The following is a 21,067-nucleotide window of genomic DNA, read 5'->3' as shown; positions in this document are numbered from 1 at the left end:
AATGTGGGACATGGTGGTCTGAATGGAAGATCAGGCACATACATCTTCATGGATCACTTCATCTAGTGGTCTGGTACATTTCGAAGCAATCTAGGCAGCTCTCTACTGACAGAAGTTTAGGATTTCATTAGGGAATTCTGCACAACTGGAAGGACAAAGGCTTACAATCCAGTGTGGCCTGATGGGTTGCTTGTTTTCATTTTTCTTTCAACCAGACATTGCCCTTCAGGCTATTATCTCTTTTCGTGTAGCTACAGTGGTTGGACACTATTCAGGTGCTGGTATGATTGTGGGCCAATGGCATGCGGTTTTACAACTACACACAGATTCTAGGAGCCAAACCGCAGAACTCAATAATTCACTCCATTATGGGAGAGAAAAGTCCTCTTTATCTCTTATTGGGGAAGCTAGCTTTTCTGATGGCAGTATAAGCCCACCACAGGTTAGCATCTTGGATAGGTTAGGTAATCCTGTTCAGAATGTTTTTTCCAGCAGTTTGTCAAAAGAACCAACTTCTTTGTTCCCGGTCTTTTTTTATATTGTCAAAAGAATACGCTATGTTGTAGGTGGTACAACCAATGACACTGTATTTAGGCAGGAGGTCTTCTATTCATTATTTATTCGTTGCAAGGTCATGGTCACCCAGTTTAAGCAAACCTTGTGGAATGATGGATTACCGACCTGCTGAGTTCAGCGGAGATGAACAACTACAATTTCAGTGTTCAAGACGCGCTGCTAGCATTACAGTTATTGACTGGGGAATAAGGGTTGAGGTGCAAGAATGCCAAGTGGGACCACACCGTTTGCCGATGCCATCACAACTGTGTCCAGACATTCTTCTCCAAGCTCATGTGAGGTAAATAACACTTTTCTGGCAAATTATTTAAGTCTCTGTTGAGTTACATAAAATGGAGATTTTCTCAGGTAAAGCTGTAATTTCAATATCAAATCAGAAATACACTTTAATGCCACCTGTGCTTTTGGAACTGCAGGTGTGTAGTTTCTTTACCAAAACTGGCGTCTTGCCTTCCTCCTCATTTGGAATGGTCTCTTAGTGCAGAGATTAGTCCCAGAGGGTATTTGTCAACTGTCAGGTACTGCTAAGCAGGGGGTTTCTGTATAAAATGGCTTCTAGGATTGTTGCTTTCACGGCCTTAGGAACAAGATTTGAAACGAAAAGAGGTGGCCTTTAAGTTGGACACGTTCTATCAAGATGGTGGTGTCGGGCTTAGCGAGGCACCAAGTGAGTTCTAGTTCGCACTGATGACAGGACACGTATTGCTGTATGGCTTATGGTCGTTTTGCCCATTGGAGAGAACACAGGTATTCTTGGTTACTTATTTTCACTGAAGTACCTCTTGTAAAAAGCTCAATTAATTTCAGATAACACTCTAGTGGGTAGCGGCTGTACACAATAAATACTTGATTTTTTTTTTTGCTAAACAATGTTATTGACCTTTGATATGAGAAAACAGACTCATTTACGATCACAGAGAATTGGTAGATTGGAGATGACACCAAGTTACAAAATACATGACGGTGAGACAAGCACCATAAGCATGAAAAGCATCTCTCAGAACAATAAAACAGAGAAAAATCCCACACGTAGGTAGATTCTATTTCACGTGTTCCCACCATTTCCCTAAATTCGCTTGTGTTTAGAGGGGCAACCTCAGGCCTCAAACTGTTTTATCTTGTTGTGCACATTAGTTTACTTCGCGCTGCCCCTGCAACAAGGTAGGGGGGACGGTACTCTTCCAGCGGGCTGCAATATAGTGCCTAGTCACCATGATGGCCATTCCCAGGAACGCCTGATCTGCCCGTGTTCCTCCCACACCCTCCAGGACCCCCAGCACTAACTACAGTGGTGAAAGGGCAAGTAAAGCAGGCAGGTCCCCCACAGTGGCAGTCCAGTAAGTCTATATCGTCGGACAGAACCAGACCACATTGTATAAGTCGGAAGGAGTTTGAGAACATCTGGAAAAGGCGGGACTCGGGAGAAGGCCTGCCCTATGCAAACAATCAGAAGTAAGGGAGGCACAGTAAAGATAATAGGTTTCTACCAGGGGGGGCCTGGATCTTTAAGACACAAGTTACCGTTAACACGTCTCACCAGTCGGCGTCTTCCAGGGTTCCCAGCCGGCCCTCCAATCGAGCCCTGAGGTGGTTCAGTGTGTCAGGGGCAATTATTAATTAGAGTACAATAGATTTTGGAGGTGCCTCCTTTCCCCATCGCACCCATGAGAAGTTTAGCCTCTAGGAGACTGAATTCTGGGATGACAGTATCACATGGTATAGTATCACAAGTGTATAAAGTGCATGTCTTAATTGCGGATATTTACAAAAATGTGACAAAATCTGTGTTTTTGTGTCTTGAAGCTCCCAAAGGGGGAATACATATGTGACCCTCGTCCACCCATCTCCCACGTGGATGATATCAAATTTATTATCCCATTTCGTAAAGCCTTCTAGTGCTGCCAACTCCTGCAGCCAAAGACATGCCAAAGAGGGGTCTTAAGCGTGGGTTTAAGGTCCCACTTAGTATGATGGAGCCCCTCGCTCCACCCCAAGAACACCACTCAGGTCACTTGAGGAAGCAGAGGGGGACCTGGGCTCCGTATAGCATTGCCATGATCTGGTTAAAGTCCAGTGAGGCCAGCTCCACCTGATAGGAGAGGTCCAACCATCCTAGCTGTGAGGCTAGATAGAAGAGGCAGAGATTGGCCATGCCCAGACCACCACTGCCAGCCGTGGTCTAGAATTATTCAATAGGAATGACTTGGCCATTGTGTCCATATCCTGGAACCAACGCCGGGGTATTGACAAAAGAAGATTCTGGAGGACGTGAAGATATCTCGGTGGCACCATCATTTCATAGAGGGCTATTCTTCCCATTACATTGAGGGGAAGCTATTGCCATTTCCTAAGGTCTTCTTTAGCACGTATGGTCATTGGAGCAAGGTTCAAAGACCAGGAGAACTCGGGATGTAGTACAACCCATATTCCTAGGCACAGGTATATCCATCTGCCAATCAACACAACTTTGCGATGGGGGCAGGGGCACTAACATTCACTTTGCCAAGGTAAGTCGCAAGCCAGATGCCTCACCGAACAGCTGAAGAATCCAGAGACAGCAGGGGCCACTCTTTTTGGGGTTGGCAAGGAACAAGAGAGCATCATCTGCATATAAAAGGTATGTGGTCCTCGTGTCGGGTATCCCACATCCATTCCTGCACTTGTGCGTCACAATGACGGAGACTAGCAAGGGGTTCTATCGCAAGCGCGAAAAGAAAGGGGGACAGTAGACATCCTTGCCAAGTCCCCCGTCAAATGGGAAAGGCATCAGATACTATGTCATTAATCTGGACGCACGCCGTGCGGTTAAAGAGTGTTGACGAGTCGGCGGAAGTGAAGTTCAACTCCGGCTCTCTGAAGGACTATGTCCAGATACCCCTAATCCACATAGTCAAACGCCTTCTCAAAATCAATGAGAAGAGCTAACTGAGGTGTAAGTAGGTGCTGAGGGCTGAGGGCAGGGTTGAGGGCAGCATGTAGTCAGCGGGGGCAGTGCCTCACACTCCGAGCCGGTATGAAGCCACATTATTCTGGGTGGATGAGGGTCTGAAGGATGGTTTTGAGGCGAGTGGTCAAAATGGTGGCAAGGATCTTGACTTCCCCATTTCTAAGTGAAACTGGATGATAGTCCGCACAAAAGGCAGATGAAGATTGTGACGGTATCTATTTTGGGTGGAAAGGATTTATAGCAATCCGGGATGAGAATTTCTCTAAATGAAGCACAATGTTCCATGGGGAACCCGTCAGGCCGGGAATTTTCCCCAATGTCATTGCGGATATTCCTCCGTCAATCTCTTCAGCTCATAGGGGTGGTCTGTTTTCTGAATTTCAGAGTGTGACAGACGTGGAAGGGTCGTGATCGATCTTGGTTTTAGGGGGTGCGGCATAAAGGCACCAGTAGTGGGTCACAAATGTCTGGGTTATGCAGTTAAGGGTGCGATAATGCACCCATGTTCATCCGTAATCTCAGGTATCACTCTGGTTGCTTAAGTCTGGGTGGCAAACCTGTATGGCAGCATGCAAATTTTGTCCCCCCATCCATAAACTTGAGTGGTCGAGGTACGCCACAATTGTTTTGCACCTCGATCAACAAAAGGCAGATCTCTTTGTGTAGCAATTCAAGTTGACAACAAGTATCACCTTGTAGATCAGTGGGAAGATGCGCCTCCAAAACTAACAGTGCAAGCCTTCAATCGGGTCCTCCCAATCGGCTCATTCGATGGGTTTGGGATTGCTCCTTCTCCCTAATCTTGCCTTTGGCATACCCTTTAATTGTGTCTTTACTGGCCACTCAAAGAGTATCAGCAGAGCGCAGTGAGCTGTCATTTATTAGGAAGTAAGACTTCAATTTGTGTTCCAGTGGCTGTGTGTAGTTTTCATCTTGAAGATACCATGTATCGAGTCGCCACATTAGGCGCAGCGCGTCTGTGGTCGACCCAAGCCAGAGGAGAAGAGGGGCATGATTGGAGATCCCCCTAGAGAGAATTTGGATGTGGGATACCCAAAGACAGTCCGCGGCTGGCATGAAAATAATGTGTGTGAATGAGTATGGTGTGCAGCTGACGTGTGAGTAAATTGCTGCTGCTGCCTGGGATGCCATATTCTCCAGACATCACAGAGGCCTAATGAAGAGGTCCGCTGTGTTAAGTGTCTAGCACATGTGCGATGTGACATTCAAGAGGGACCAGTGGAGTCTATAGCTAGGGGGAACCAAGTTAAAAATCCTTGATGTTAACAGCAAATCAAATAGCAAAGTATATCTAGGGCTAATGACAATCTGATTTGTGAGAGACGCTTGCCAAACACTAACGACAAAGGCAATACCAATTTAAAGTTGTCAGTCACCTACAAAGCAGTACTTACACTTCTCACACGTTTATCTGCTTTCTGTTTCAGTTGTTCCATCTGTTAAAAAACAAAAACAAAAACAAAAACTGCATGTTAGACAAACCAGCCTACCACTTTGCAAGCTGAACATAGTAGGAAATATATGTGGGCTACCACTAAACTAAACTATAGTGGAAATGTGGTTCAAAGATTAATCCCTGCTTACCTGCTTGATTACACTGCGATTCTCCCAAAGCCTCCACTTTCTCAGTTCTCAAATTTGGAAATAGACACTATGTATTCAATACTTTATCAAATTTTGTATTCAGTGGTGCATTATAAACTGATTGGTGCTTAATGTGATAATGGAAGATTAGTGATTTCACAGGCATGCTGGACAGAGCTATTTCGTGCTGAAATTTTAATTGCAATTTATCAGCAGTATTATTCATTTACGGGTGTTCTCATGGTAAGCGGCCTGTCTTAAAAAGCCATATGGTGTTGATACTTAAATTGCAATGTCAAATTACTACTTGTAATTTACTGTTGCGTTTACTGATATAGGATACTTTTTCCAACACTTAACTGGCTTTTCCTAGAAATAACAAAGCCCATGTGTTCCCGCTAAAGCCAAGGGCTTTTATTTAGGTGCTCTAGATTAGCAGGATGAGACATCCTGCTTACTGAACACAGCGTTTCCACACATAGAATGTTCCTTCAGTGGAAGATCCATGATCCTAAAGTATACTGAACATTATCAAAGTGCTTTGGTCTAAACACCACAATAGGGGTCTGTTGCGACTTGCAGGATCTTACATTTTGAGGCTTGATCATCAGTAAGGAAGCATAAGGACATAGCAGTTGACTAATTATTTTTGGTAAAGCTTTGCTAAATGTGTTTACTGCACCAGATCATACAAGAGACAAAACCTGCCCATTAACAATGCTTCTTTTAAGGTGCTATTATAATGGGAAATGCTATTCACCAGTACTGGTTTACATTTGTGTGAAATATAAATTTTTACACATAGTTAAATGGCTGAAACTGAATAATCTTTAGCCTTGGAAAATAAAATAATTCAAAAATCAACAAAAGAAGCATAACACTTGTGGAGCAGAGGCATTACCTGCCTGAACCTATGCTTCAAGGCCCCACACCACTTCTCTAGGGAGGCTCCGGCATTGATTTTGTATTCCTTGCAAGGCATTTCCTAATGAGACCGTTGTTTCTGGGTATCTAGTCTTGCCAGTCTTACATCAAAAACTACAGGTACAACTCAATGAGTAGTCTCTTGCAGAAAGGCCACAGCTCTCAAGTTCTGCATGCACACTGTGAAAGTGTGAACGAGGGAGTGCAAGGTCTAAGTGCAAGGTTTAAGTGAGCTACAATGCCAATACAAGTTATTTTTCCTTACCTACTTCTGTTAATATGGCTTCTCAGCTGGCTAAGAAAAGGATTCCAAAGCCTTACGATTGCTGGGCATGGTAGGTGAAAAGATATGCTAGACCAGGCTTCCAGTAAACAGGCTGAGGAGAATTTCCTAGCCAAAAGCCTGCATCATTAAAGAAAGTAAGCAATTAGCAATGCCTACAGAAAGAACAGAAACTAACTCTGGTAGCTGCCCGACAAAGTTCTACAATAGAAACATGCCTCCAAGTTGCCTCCGGGAGTCCACCAAAGCCATCTTGGTTCTCATGAAGTGAGCCTTAAGTATCATGAGAAGATGAATCCCTCACCCACTGTAGGCCTTCATTCTGCCTGGAAATAAGGACTACTGGAGGATTGTTGTGTTGGGAAAAAACACCATAACTAACAAAAGTATGACAGGCATTCTAAAATAGTTGTTTTATGAGGGCTCTGGAAACATCCAGATTGTAATGTGTGTTCTCAGTTGAAGAAATGTGATGTTCATGCTGAAAGATCGATAGATAATAACTGATTTATATGAAATGATCCAGTTGATGGAATATTGACGTTTTGTAGAACTGGGGCATCGGGAGATGCTCTTCGCTGCATCCTTTGATTGGTGGAGATAAAGAAACTGGGAGAGTGGGTAAGTCAGTGACAGATGGATAGTGGTGGGCTAAGCGAGAAGATCCCCCTTTACAAAACTTTTAATGTGATAGTATATTCTGGAGAAACCTTTTCCTGGTGTGGACATTCCCAACCAGTTGGGAAGGCAGGAAAGATGAGGACAGAATAATCATATGTGAACACTACATTAATTAAATAATATCAATCCGTTTCCGAAGCAGACAGCTGGGACAGTGTTTTCTACATACGTACTGTTAAGCTGTATCGGTGGCAGCCCTCCCGTACTGGCCAAGCAATGCCATCACCCTCAGGATTGCCAGACCATGTGAACACTTGCTTGAAGTTATTCCATTTACCACCCAGGTCATAAGGAAAAATAAAAGTTTCTCCTGTCTGATAATACTGAATTCGATCTTTAGCCTGTAGAGAAGACACAAACATAATAATTACTGGTAAAGATAATGATCATCAGACCCTTTTCTCATACTACAGAGGAAACGACAGGTAACATTTAAAGAGCAAGCAAGACACCCACTCGAACTCATGCCAAACACAAAATAACGCAGCCTTCTCCGGACGCCATTATGAAGCCCAGAGCCTAATGGTGCATCATTGCATACAAGGATGTCGAACCCTCATCCTCATCCACATGAGGGTTGCTTCATTCCTGGACGCTCCGGGGGGGACTGAACATCCACTTGTCTAAGGCAACTGGTGGTCAAAATCCTTATATTAAGTCACTAGAGTGTGATGTTGCTTGCACAAGGTCACAACACGCCCCCAGTCCTCTAGACCTAGTCTTATTCCTTTGACAGTGTAGGTACTGGAGGTGACCTGGGAGGCACTGGTTAACTCCTTTCATACCATAAAGGGACAACAACAGTACATCCGTTTTCACGTGTAGCACACTCCTGGCTATAAAAACAGCAAGAACAGCAAGAGGCATGTTGATAATGTTTTAGCCCTTAAAGCTAACGTCCAGGACTAGCTACACTGGCAGGCATACAAGAGCAATTGTGAAACTGCTCTGCATGGTACAATAAGGTATCTATCTCCATATGCATAACTGAGTCTGAACCCTATTACTTTGAGCTCTGGTAATGAGAGAGGAGGATGTGAGTACTGGAGTGATTCGTTCAGTGTTCAAAAACATCAGAATCATAGTGAGACTTGGACATCCAGCCTGGTATGATATATTTAGCTTCCGTTCAATTTTCTGCAAGTGTTTACTACCTACAATGTAAACAAATGAGACTTCACTTACTATTATAAATGTAGGACTATAATAACAGTTATTACACCATGCCTTAATCACTGGGTATGCCGGCAGCCACTCAGACGCTAGCAGAGGGGTAATGGCTCAATAATTATCAATCCCGCCATCCATCAGTAAGCAGGGACCCCCAGGCAATGCTAGTTTTTATTTATTTATTATAATTAAGGAATACATGCGTCTGCTGAACAGATCTCCAACAGCGCATGTAATTTTACAAAGAAGTCTCAAGAGCCATGAAATAAGCAACCTACATTTTATGCTTGGCTCGATTTACTTTCAGACATTTACTAAAGCATTTTTTGACGCACCAGTTTACGGCAGCAGTGCACTCAGTGAATCACAGTACAATTCACAAAAGCCCTATTCATCTGACACTCTCTCTCCAATACACCGACTGGGTAATTGAGGTTGTCAAAACAGTCCTTATCATTCCACTGTGCGTTCAACATTAGAGCCGCACATATTAAGGCAATAATACGTCTGATGCACTATGAGGAGGCATATTTTCACACTAAGATCTCTCAAAATCACACTTATCTGAACAAAGAAAAGCTCCACTATTCATCATCGTAGCAAGTACGACAAGGCCATTTGGTATGACCAGGACTAGTGTGCCATATCCACTACAGACGTCGGCAGGCCACTGGCCCAGCATCTGCAACAAGGGTCAAATAATGCGTTTGGTATCCTTCACAGCACGGGCCATGTTTGAAAACACTGCAAGGCAATCCTAATGAGGTAGAGAACTCTTTACTCCTGCCTGTGTTTCTCATACACCCTACAACTTGCAAGAGTTTCCAATGGAGGTCTACCAAATAAAAACTTGTGGTGAAATCCACTGAGCCCTGAAATGAGGTGTTCAGTGGTGTGTTATGGAAAGATAAGCAACTCTTTATGTAAGTAAGTTATACTGATGAACACAATGCTACTGGCAAGGTAGCATACAAATACACCATTAGGTCTACATTACCACATTTCAAGAAACTCAAGTCTAAATAAAAGGACGTCAGCACTCAGGGTTCCAAATTAAAGAGAACAACGTTTGATTTATTTGAATCATTTATCAGTATCTTTCTCACTCAGTGGATGTGATTAAGCTGTGACATTCTATGACTCAAGACTTCCCATGAGTGACAAAGGAAAAAGAGCAGAGGTACCAAAGTTGGTGCTATGACTTTTATAGATTTCCACATCATAATTACTAGTCCTGGAACTCAATCACACGTCACGCGCTTAACATGTGCTCATGACCCAAACATGCCATTGAATCATCAGAGCTCATATATTCACATACATTTAATGTACTGTGTTGCACGAGACATGGCTAAAAAAAAAAATGGTACTCCTCGGATCTAGTTTCTAACATCCCTCCTGAATAAGAAATCCTTCAGCACATCAAATCTAGCGACAGATAGTCAGGGAGCACTCACTATCTACAGGAACTCGCACTCTGCTTAACTCACAAAACTTAACATTGGCACGCTCAGAGATTCTTGTTGCAACCAATGTCACACTATGCACTAATGCTAATCTAACGCCTTTCTTTTCTTAACCAAACTCATTCAAATGATATTTGCCTTCACGGAGGGAAATAAATTGAACAGTCGTTCTCGGGACCTGAATATGCACTTTGACAACAAGACAGCCAACGGTTCCACTGAACTCATTAACCACTGCATAGACTGTGGTCTGACCCAAGTGACTGAAGCCTAGACTCAAATCTCTGGACCATTCTTTATGTGCTGTGGAAACTCTGTGCCTTCTCCAGTTCCTACAGATCACGTCTTGTATGGACAGACCACTCCATCACTACTCTTATATCCGACAGCACGAAAAGCCAAACCCCTCGAAGAAACTACTGAGAACTTGCAATGCTTCGAGTCAGATCAGCTCCCTGGTTTTCTCAGGGGCTTCTTCCAAGCTCTTAGAATTATATGGGCCAGAATGAGCCTATGCAGTCTTCAGCAACTGGGAATCTTCAGTAGCAGACTACAACTCCCGAGACCATGTTATCAGTTAATGGTAAAAATAAGAGATCGACCTTTCTTCACACTTTGAAACTAGAAATCAAACAAGTGGCATATAAGTGAGGAACTTCCTACTACCAGGATTCTAAACGTACCTGTCAAAACAAATTATTCACACCATTCTTTCGCTCGTAAAGCTTACTATACAAACCATATTTTAGCTGCGGCCACAACCAAAAAGGAAACTTCGTATTTGTAAATGAACTCTCGGACACTGCCAAAGTAACCTCACAAATCACATTTAGGAAGGTGTATGGCTACTGCCTACGTCTCTGGCACCCGGTTGTTTATGGCACCAAAAAGAGAGAGAGAATGGAAAGAAAGTGGCAGGAAATAGAAGGAGAGGAAGAGAGTAGGTTCTGGGTTTAACATTTTTTGCCATGGCTGCCTTCATTTCCCAGTCTGTCCCTGTTAGACCTCCAGTAAGTAACAATAAGGGCAGGAAGAGAAGAATGAAAATGTCACTTACCCAGTGTACATCTGTTCGTGGCATTAGTCGCTGCAGATTCACATGTTTGGCACAGTCCGCTGCCTGGTGTTGGGCTCGGAGTATTACAAGTTGTTTTTCTTCGAAGAAGTCTTTTTGGTCACGGGACCGAAGGACTCCTCCCTCCTCGGCTCCATTGCGCATGGGCGTCGACTCCATCTTAGATTGTTTTCCCCGCAGAGGGTGAGGATGGAGTTGTTTGGTATAAATAGTGCCCATGCAATGGAGTGAATATGTATGTACGTTAAGAGTTTCTAATAATTATTTACAAATGTTCAGATGTTTAAGATTTATGATCTACTTCTAAACGGCTACAGGCTTCCCGGGGAGGTGGGAGGGTACATGTGAATCTGCAGCGACTAATGCCACGAACAGATGTACACTGGGTAAGTGACATTTTCAGTTCGATGGCATATGTTGCTGCAGATACACATGTTTGGCATAGACTATAAAGCAGTTACCTCCCCTAAAAGCGGTGGTTTAGCCTGTAGGAGTTGAAGTAGTTTGGAATAATGTTCTTAGTACAGCTTGGCCCACTGTAGCTTGTTGTGCATTTAGTACGTCTACACAGTAGTGTTTAGTAAACGTATGAGGCGTAGACCAGGTTGCAGCCTTACATATTTCGCTCATAGGAATGTTTCCTAGAAAGGCCATTGTAGCACCTTTCTTTCTGGTTGAGTGTGCCTTTGGTGTAATAGGCAATTCTCTTTTGGCTTTAAGATAGCATGTTTGAATGCATCTGACTATCCATCTAGCAATGCCTTGTTTAGAGATTGGATTTCCTATGTGTGGTTTTTGAAAAGCTATGAACAGTTGTTTTGTTTTCCTGATTAGCTTTGTTCTGTCAATGTAATACATTAGTGCTCTTTTGATGTCTAATGTATGTAGTGCCCTTTCAGCCACAGAATTTGGTTGTGGGAAGAACACTGGCAATTCTACTGTTTGATTTAAATGGAATGGTGAGATTACTTTTGGCAGAAATTTTGGATTTGTTCTTAGAACTATTTTATTGTTGTGTATTTGAATAAATGGTTCTTGTATGGTAAATGCCTGTATTTCACTTACTCTTCTGAGGGATGTGATTGCAATGAGAAATGCGACCTTCCAGGTTAGATATTGCATTTCACAGGAATGCATGGGTTCGAAAGGTGGACCCATGAGTGTTGTTAAGACGATGTTAAGATTCCATGAAGGAACTGGTGGTGTTCTTGGTGGTATAATTCTTTTTAGCCCTTCCATGAATGCTTTAATAACTGGTATTCTAAATAGAGACGATGAATGAGTAGTTTGTAGGTAAGCAGATATTGCTGCGAGGTGTATTTTTATAGATGAAAAAGCGAGATTCGCTTTTTGCAAATGTAGTAAGTATCCTACTATGTCTTTAGTAGAGGCATGTAATGGTTGTATTTGATTGGCATGGCAGTAGTAAACAAATCTTTTCCACTTAGATGCATAGCAGTGTCTAGTGGAAGGTTTTCTAGCTTGTTTTATGACCTCCATGCATTCTTGTGTGAGGTCTAAGTGTCCGAATTCTAGGATTTCAGGAGCCAAATTGCCAGATTCAATGATGCTGGGTTTGGATGCCTGATCTGTTGTTTGTGTTGTGTTAACAGATCTGGCCTGTTGGGTAGTTTGACATGCGGTACTAGTGAAAGGTCTAGTAGAGTTGTATACCAAGGTTGTCTTGCCCATGTGGGTGCTATCAGTATGAGTTTGAGTTGGTTTTGACTCAACTTGTTTACTAGATATGGAAGGAGAGGGAGAGGGGGAAAAGCGTACGCAAATATCCCTGACCAACTCATCCATAGAGCATTGCCTTGTGATTCGCGGTGTGGGTACCTGGATGCGAAGTTTTGGCATTTTGAGTTTTCTTTTGTTGCAAACAAATCTATCTGGGGTGTTCCCCAAATTTGAAAGTACTTGTTCAGAACTTGGGGGTGAATTTCCCATTCGTGGACTTGTTGGTGGTCTCGCGAAAGGTTGTCTGCTAGTTGGTTTTATATTCCTGGAATAAATTGTGCTATTAGGCGAATGTTGTTGTGAATCGCCCACTGCCAAATTCTTTGTGTTAGGAGGCACAATTGTGTTGAATGTGTTCCTCCTTGTTTGTTTAAATAATACATTGTTGTCATGTTGTCTGTTTTGACAAGAATGTATTTGTGTGTTATTATGGGTTGGAAGGCTTTTAACGCTAGAAATACTGCTAACAGTTCTAGGTAATTGATATGAAATTTTGTTTCGTGTATATCCCATTGTCCTTGAATGCTGTGGTGATTGAGGTGTGCTCCCCACCCTGTCATGGAAGCATCTGTTGTTATAACGTATTGAGGCACTGGGTCCTGAAATGTCCGCACTTTGTTTAAATTTTTGCTGTTCCACCATAGAAGCGAGAGGTATGTTTGGCGGTCTACCAACACCAGATTTTGAAGTTGACCCTGTGCCTGTGACCATTGTGATGCTAGACACTGTTGTAAGGGTCGCATGTGTAGTCTTGCGTTTGGGACAATGGCTATGCATGATGACATCATGCCTAGAAGTTTTAGCACATGTTTTGCTTGTATCTTTTGGTTTGGAAACATAGCACTTATTACCTTGTGGAATGCCTGCACTCTTTGTGGACTTGGAGTGGCAATTCCTTTTGATGTGTTGATGGTTGCTCCTAGATATTGTTGTGTTTGACACGGTTCTAGGTGTGATTTTGTATAGTTGATGGAAAACCCCAGTTTGTGAAGGGTTTGTATGACAAATGTGGTGTCGTTTGCGCATTTTTTTACTGTGTTGGTCTTGATTAGCCAATCGTCTAGGTAAGGGAACACATGTATCTGTTGTCTCCTGATGTGTGCTGCTACTACTGCTAGACATTTTGTGAACACTCTTGGTGCAGTTGTTATTCCGAATGGCAACACCTTGAATTGGTAATGTATTCCTTTGAATACGAACCGTAGGTACTTTCTGTGAGAAGGGTGTATTGGTATATGAAAGTACGCATCCTTTAGGTCTAATGTGGTCATGTAATCTTGCTGTTTGAGCAGTGGAATGATGTCTTGTAGTGTGACCATGTGAAAATGGTCCGATATGATGTAGGTATTTAGTGTCCTGAGATCTAATATTGGTCTTAATGTTTTGTCTTTTTTTGGAATTAGAAAGTACAGGGAGTAAACTCCTGTGTTTTTTTGTTGTACTGGTACTAACTCTATTGCATCCTTTTGCAGTAGTGCTTGAACTTCTAGTCCTAAAAGTTCTAAATGTTGTGGTGACATTTTGCGTGTTTTGGGGGGGATGTTTGGTGGGAAGTTGTGGAATTCTATGCAATAGCCATGTTGGATTATTGCTAATACCCAATTGTCTGTTGTAATCTGTTGCCAAGATTGGTAGAATTGGCTTAGTCTTCCCCCCACTGTTGTTGTGTGAAGGGGTTGCGTGACTTGAAAGTCACTGTTTAGGTGGAGGTGTTTTTGGAGTCTGGAATCTTCCCCTACTCCTTGGGAATTGACCCCCCCGATATCCCCTGAAACCTCCCCTTTGGAAGGAACCCTGATATGGTGTGGTTCTTGTTTGTTGGCTGGTGGTGTCTGTGGGTTGGCCACAAAACCCCCCTCTAAATGGAGTTTTTCTGAAAGAGCCTCTGCTCTGCGGGGAGTAGAGTGCGCCCATGGCCTTGGCCGTGTCTGTGTCCTTTTTAAGTTTTTCAATGGCTGTATCCACTTCAGAGCCAAAAAGTTGTTTCTCGTTGAAGGGCATATTAAGGACAGCCTGCTGGATTTCAGGTTTGAAGCCTGAAGTGCGTAGCCAAGCGTGTCTCCTTATGGTGACAGCAGTGTTGACTGTTCTTGCTGCAGTATCGGCTGCGTCTAGTGAAGAGCGGATTTGATTGTTTGAGATCGTTTGTCCCTCTTCCACTATTTGCTGCGCCCTTTTTTGGTATTCCTGGGGAAGATGGTCTACGAGAAGTTGCATCTCGTCCCAGTGTGCTCGGTCATATCTGGCCAGCAGCGCTTGTGAATTTGCGATGCGCCACTGGTTGGCTGCCTGTGATGCTACTCTTTTCCCTGCCGCATCAAATTTTCGGCTTTCTTTGTCCGGAGGTGGGGCGTCGCCAGATGTATGTGAATTTGCTCTCTTGCGAGCTGCCCCTACTACCACGGAGTCAGGTGGTAACTGCGAAGTAATAAACACTGGGTCTGTGGGTGGTGGTTTGTATTTCTTATCCACCCTTGGGGTGATGGCTCTTGATTTTACGGGCTCTTCAAAAATTTGTTTTGCGTGCCGTAACATCCCTGGTAGCATTGGGAGACATTGATATTGGCTGTGTGTAGCCGAGAGGGTGTTAAATAAAAAATCATCCTCTATAGGATCGGAATGCAGTTGGACATTGTGGAATTCTGCTGCCCTAGCCACCAGTTGCGAGTATGAGGTACTGTCCTCTGGCGGTGACGGCTTTGTGGGGTATGACTCGGGATCATTGTCCGGCACTGGGGTGTCATACAGGTCCCAAGCGTCTTGATCCTGATCGTCATGACTTATGGTAGTTTGCGCTGGTGAGTGCATTTGTGGCGGTGTTTGTGCCGGCGATGCCTGTGGTGGAGAGGGCGGAGGCGTGACTTTTTTAACCACTTTGGCTTGTGGTTGTGCGTCATCCTTTGGAAGTCCGATCCTTCTTTTCCTCATGATTGGGGGAAGGGTTGATATCTTCCCTGTGTCGTGCTGGATGTACAGTCTCTTTTGTGTGTAGTCCGATTCTACACTTTGGAGCTCTTGTCCAAATCTGTGCATTTGGCCACTTATTCCTTGTTCCTCTGAGTAGGATGAAGGTGTGGTATTTTTCGGCGCCGAGAGAGAATCTTTTTTCGGTTTCGGCACCGACAGAATTTTTGTTCCTTTCGGCATGGATTCTCGGTGCCGATGTTTTTCGGTGCCGGTATCTTGTTTTTGTCTCTCGGAGCCGCTTTCTCGGCTCCGAGGTTGCTCCATGGCGGTCCCTCGACCGGAGTCGGGTGTCTTCGCTATGGGCGTGCCCTTTTTCGGCGCCTTCGACGGGTCGCCTGTTTTATGGGTCGAGCCATGGCCTGTTGGCAGTGGCGTCCCCTGGGCTTTCGGTTTGTCGATGGATTTACTTTTCGACGTCTTACTCACAGTTTGTTGCTGTTGTTCGACGTCGGAGTCTCCGGATTCTGATTCCGGAACCGAGAATGTTTCCTCTTCCTCGTCGAAACGTTGTTTTGTCGACGTGGACGCCATTTGTTGACGCCTGGCTCTTCGGTCCCGGAGTGTTTTTCTGGACCGGAAGGCTCGACAGGCTTCACAGGTATCCTCCTTGTGCTCGGGGGACAAGCACAAGTTACAGACCAAGTGCTGATCTGTATAAGGATACTTACTGTGACATTTTGGGCAGAAACGAAACGGGGTCCGTTCCATCGGCTTCGATGTCGCACGCGGTCGGGCCGACCAGGCCCCGATGGGGGATCGAAACTATCCCAAAGTCTTCCGATGATCGGTGTCGATGTACCTAACTATCCCGATACCGAACGGAACAATACCGACGCTTTCTTCCGAGATTCTGACTAACTTTCCGAACCGAAACACGGAGCGAAAAGGAATACGTCCGAACCCGACAGCGGAAAAAAACAATCTAAGATGGAGTCGACGCCCATGCGCAATGGAGCCGAGGAGGGAGGAGTCCTTCGGTCCCGTGACCAAAAAGACTTCTTCGAAGAAAAACAACTTGTAATACTCCGAGCCCAACACCAGGCAGCGGACTGTGCCAAACATGTGTATCTGCAGCAACATATGCCATCGAACACAATATTACAAGTAAGAGAGGACTGATGTGTTTTTTCGCTCCGGATCACCCTCTAGGCTGATACAGCTGGTGCGGTATAAAGAACTGCTTCCAGAAACAACTGCCTGGCAGCACGACAGCCACAATGCCATCAATGCAGAAGCTCAAAGTATGAGTGTCAAAGTCTTGCAGTTTCTCTTCCTCTCTGGTAGAGATGCACTGAGGGGGGAAGCAGGCAGCAAGATAATCACCTGTTCAACATGAAACAAGGAAGCCCCCTTACGCAGGAAGAAACCCCTCATGTGAAGTAACAAATTGTCATAAAGACAACAGTAAACTGAGGAGGAGCACAAAGGCCAGGCCAACCGTTCGCTCAATCAGTGAGCTGAAGTGACAGCAATAAGGAGAACCATTTTCAGAGTAAGGTGGCTCAGACAGTAGCTGTGCCTGGACTCAAACGGGGAACCAAGCAACAATGTGAAAGGTAAATTAAGGTCACTTTGGGGAATCATGAACAGCGTAGGAGGCAACAAAGGTCCCAGCAGGTGACAATTATGGCTATTCTGGCAAAAAACACGGACAAGCGGGGCTTTAACTGGGAAGGTACAATCCGGAACGGAGTACCTGCACTTCTTCAATTTGAAATGGAGAGTATGTGCAATTCTCCGCACTCCTACAACACAGTTAATGGAAGATTACCAGAAGTTCACTGGATCAAACAAGTAAACAGTGAGTATCTGCACTTCTATATTTCCATTTAAAAAACTGCTGATGAGTTATCTTCTACAGTGCCCAGAGAAAAACACAAACACAAACTGCAAAATATCAGATAACTGTGCCCACGATGATTCACCTTTCTCCTCAAACAACATATCACAAAGTATGAGAAGAAGCCTGAATTAACAGATTTAGTGAAGGGGGGGCATGCATTGACTGTAAGACCTATAACTACTAAAGGCAGGTTGAAAGTACTCAAATGATTCCCGCTCAATTTCCAAACACGAAGGTGCAAGCAGAGAAGGTCAAGGTGAAGCATCGTGCCTTCCCAATGTGAGACAAGGTTCTACATGGGTGAAAGGGAAGAGGAGGGCAAAGACTGAGATGAAGCAGCTCCCAACACCAAACTCTCCTCACCTAGTCCAACGTGCTCAGGAGTCACCTGCACACAGTCCTGTCACAGCTTCCTTAAACATACAAGGAATATGGGGAATTGGATGTAAGTGGTTAATTTAGAAGATGGAAGTGACAGAGCATATGGGAGTGCCTCATGGTTGATCATGCAACATGCATCCTCCCTGCAGTATTGTGTTAGTCCTAGGGCAAACGATAAAGGTTTTCAGTAGGTGTGGTAGAGGAGGAAGAGGACTGTTGCAGCTGGTGGTGCTTAATCAAGGTACCATCTGGCCGGCAGGCTGAAGAAAAACACTGCTGACAATAATAGAGCTGTTTCAAACTAAAGGGATCACCAATAAAGAACCCCCAGAACTTACAATATTGTTGGTGGAATTGGAGTGCCAGAGAAGCCAAGCCCAATTAGTACACAATGCCACTTCTTTGCTTAAAGCACTTCAGGGCTGAGTCAGCCTTATTCTTAAATAGTCTGAAGCCATAGAATGGCAAGTCCATCAAGTTTCCATAGATATCACTAGAAGTATCAGTGGAACGCATCCCGGTTGTGTGTGTGTATGGTGGAGGAAGTGCTCATGGATCAAAAGATAAAGTCAGCTGTGTCCGGTCTAGAACACAGTCTGTTTGGTGGCGTCCTGGCCATCTTTTACCAACTACACAAAAGGGCCTCAAACAGGATTCAGAAGGCTACTCATTGACAACTAAGTCCGCTCCCAAAGCATGCAGGAGTAGCACACCAGCAAGCATGTGATGTTGGAGAATAGTATATACAGACTTGTTCTTTCACAAAGCTTCAATGTGCTTAGACTACTGACTCAGGGATCTGCACGGGAAAGCACTGGGTTCCTGGTTAGATGCAAATGCCTACAACACAAAACTCTTAGAGACTAGGAACCTTAAGTTCACCCCTCCTTGCCTTCAACTAATATATACAACTTAGAGATCTGCCAAATAGCAGCAGCAGCAGAAAGGGGCTAGTCCCAAGAACTGGGTCCAAGAGGGCCTGAAATGGCAGCAGTCTCTAAGGCAGAAGAGGCAGGCTGCAGAATCAAAGTCAACAAACTGTTTTTAAACTCTTCAATGGGAAGAGGAATTTTCAGAATCTGGCTGCTTCATGGATAACAGCTGTGGAACAGGCAACCTCCTCACAAAGAGGTCCAGAGGTATAGTCCAACTAAACCTCAGGAGAGGTGACTAGTGAGCTATCATTTGGCAATGGAGCAGTCATCGTTATAACATTAAGGAATAAGATTTGCCTTATTATCATCATTATCACTGTGAGGATAAATTCTGGCATTATAATTGGTTTGCATAGGGCATCCATTCTGGGGAACCACTGGACATGTCGTGAAGGCCTGTACAGCGGGGGTCATCCTGAAAAGATTTTACTTTTACTCTCGCTTTCACCAGAACAGGTTACCCTATTCAAGATAAGAGCTGGTGCCTGCAGCCTCAAGCACAGCTCTGACACAGGTGTTGGTGCCATAGCAAACAGAGGGGTGTTTGGTGGGTTAGGAGCCCTCTTTTCTGGAGCAACTCATAAAGGGTACGGGGAAGCCAACATCAAGTAAGTGGTAGCTAACAGAGGTTTGGCTGGGAGGCTCGAAAACTCCATAGGGCGAAGGCACTATGGAGAGTGATGTGGATTTCTGGAGCACTGCCTCAGTAAAGACCATCACTCAGCTGAAAGTGTCAGAAACCTGCAACTTCTCAAGGACCAGTACAGGCTCATAAAAGGATGTCAAAGTTGGAGTCGAGTAAGGGCAATGAAACAGGACTGATGCAAGGGGGAGGGCTCCATTTGTGATTCTTCTTGCAGTTTTGTGGGTGCATTCCCCTTTAGAATGGTCATGTTACGTTGCAGGGAGGGTGTTAGAAGGACTGTTTGAGTCCTTTCTGGTCGGAGAGTCCAGAGATGCACCTAGAGCAATGCATCACAACCTGCTGGTGCTGAGGAGCTATTGCAATAATTTTACTAGATCCTGTCTGGCACCTAGAAGAATTCTCTTCTTTTGGTTGTATGGTTTTATTGAAAAGTACATGTCAATAAATGAACAATATGAGAAAAAAAATTAAACAATAAAGCAAATTATGGTCATCCAGTAAAACACCTTGAAATGGTAACTTCTCAGATTTCTAAAAACAAAACCATAATACAGATATCAATAAATACAACATAAGAGATATGTTTCATAATACAACCAACTGTGAATTACATCTTAGAAAGAAGACCTGAAAAGACAATTAACCTGAAAAGAACGAAAACAATGGGGAGGTGGACAAGAGAGGAGAAGATGTAGGTTTTATGTATTGAACCATATATTACAGGTAGTTAGAAGTTAATATCAAACAAATCCACAATTATAACATTTCATTTGGAGATATCCCTGATAACTCAATACTGTCAAACAGATAAACAGTAAGTCCTAAAAAAAATAACAATATTTATGACTGAAGTGTCAACAGTCTTAATGATACCAGTAGGAATATAGATAATAATGAGCAGTTAATAAGGAGATGAGATGACGGAAAAGGAAGGGACTCACTTGTTGTATTTTGTAAGGAGGAAAAACGTTAAGTATTTCCAGAAATGGAATATGTATTAGCTAGAAAAGGTTTCCAAATCGGGATGAAAATACCAAAATTAAGTTTTTCATAGGACACCATTTTATACATTTCAATAAGCCACTCATCATACGTAGGACAATGTCACTATATACACTTTTTTGTTATGGTGAGTGAGATAGCTATCAATCATCTTGTATGGTTTATTATATTTGGGAAATCAGTAACATCATGTAATAGAACTAATTTTCCCATTAAAAGAATAAACACACTTATAGCACTGTGTAGAGAGGCAGTTACAGAAGATCAGTGTTCTTTCAAAACTGGACACTGGAATAAAATGTGTGGTATATCGCATAATATGTGTATGTGTAGTATATTGCACAGGTAGAATGGTGTAGTAAACCTGCTGTCTTGAGTTTTTATGATGACCAGTACCAGTTATGAAGAATTTTGAAAAGAATAAATGTAATTCTGGCCTTTGGTTCCTTTACCCATGTTCGTAATAACATCCGCCCATTCCTCATCAGAATAAGCTGCATTAAGTAATCCTTGCCATTTGACGTGGAGTTGTGCTACAAATGGTCATGAGTGTGGTTTATGTACTACGAGATTATAAAATCCAGAGACCGCTATCTAGGAGGATTCTCAAGATGAAGAATCAGTGGGTAGAAGCACCCATAAGAAAAGGGAGTTTCAACCACAATTTTCCAGCTTTTTCCATAAATTATTATAATCTCTAGATTATTCACACTTGTGAATCCCAAATTTCACATTTCTCTTTCTCTGGGCCCATCGCTCTTATGCCCATAACTGCACATTCACTTTGATAGAAGAGTCTAGGGTTGTGATCAATATAAACAGAGAA

The 21,067-nt window shown here is 43.6% G+C and overlaps 1 protein-coding gene across 3 annotated transcripts in view; it reads right to left on the bottom strand.

The window, feature by feature from the left end:
- ZDHHC6 (zinc finger DHHC-type palmitoyltransferase 6) overlaps positions 1-21,067 on the bottom strand; it is a 175,535-nt gene that overhangs the window by 24,186 nt on the left and 130,282 nt on the right. For all 3 annotated transcript variants that reach the window (XM_069239390.1, XM_069239389.1, XM_069239388.1), the window contains 2 exons: positions 7,190-7,357; positions 4,939-4,980 (listed from right to left, as the gene is read on the bottom strand). In XM_069239390.1, the coding sequence (XP_069095491.1) occupies positions 4,939-4,980; positions 7,190-7,357 (210 nt within the window). The remainder of the gene's footprint in view (positions 1-4,938; positions 4,981-7,189; positions 7,358-21,067) is intronic.

This window comes from Pleurodeles waltl, chromosome 6 (assembly GCF_031143425.1).
Source record: "Pleurodeles waltl isolate 20211129_DDA chromosome 6, aPleWal1.hap1.20221129, whole genome shotgun sequence".
Classification (NCBI taxonomy): domain Eukaryota; kingdom Metazoa; phylum Chordata; class Amphibia; order Caudata; family Salamandridae; genus Pleurodeles; species Pleurodeles waltl.
The sequence above is the reverse complement of the archived record's forward strand: the minus strand, read 5'-3'. Positions and strand labels throughout refer to the sequence as shown.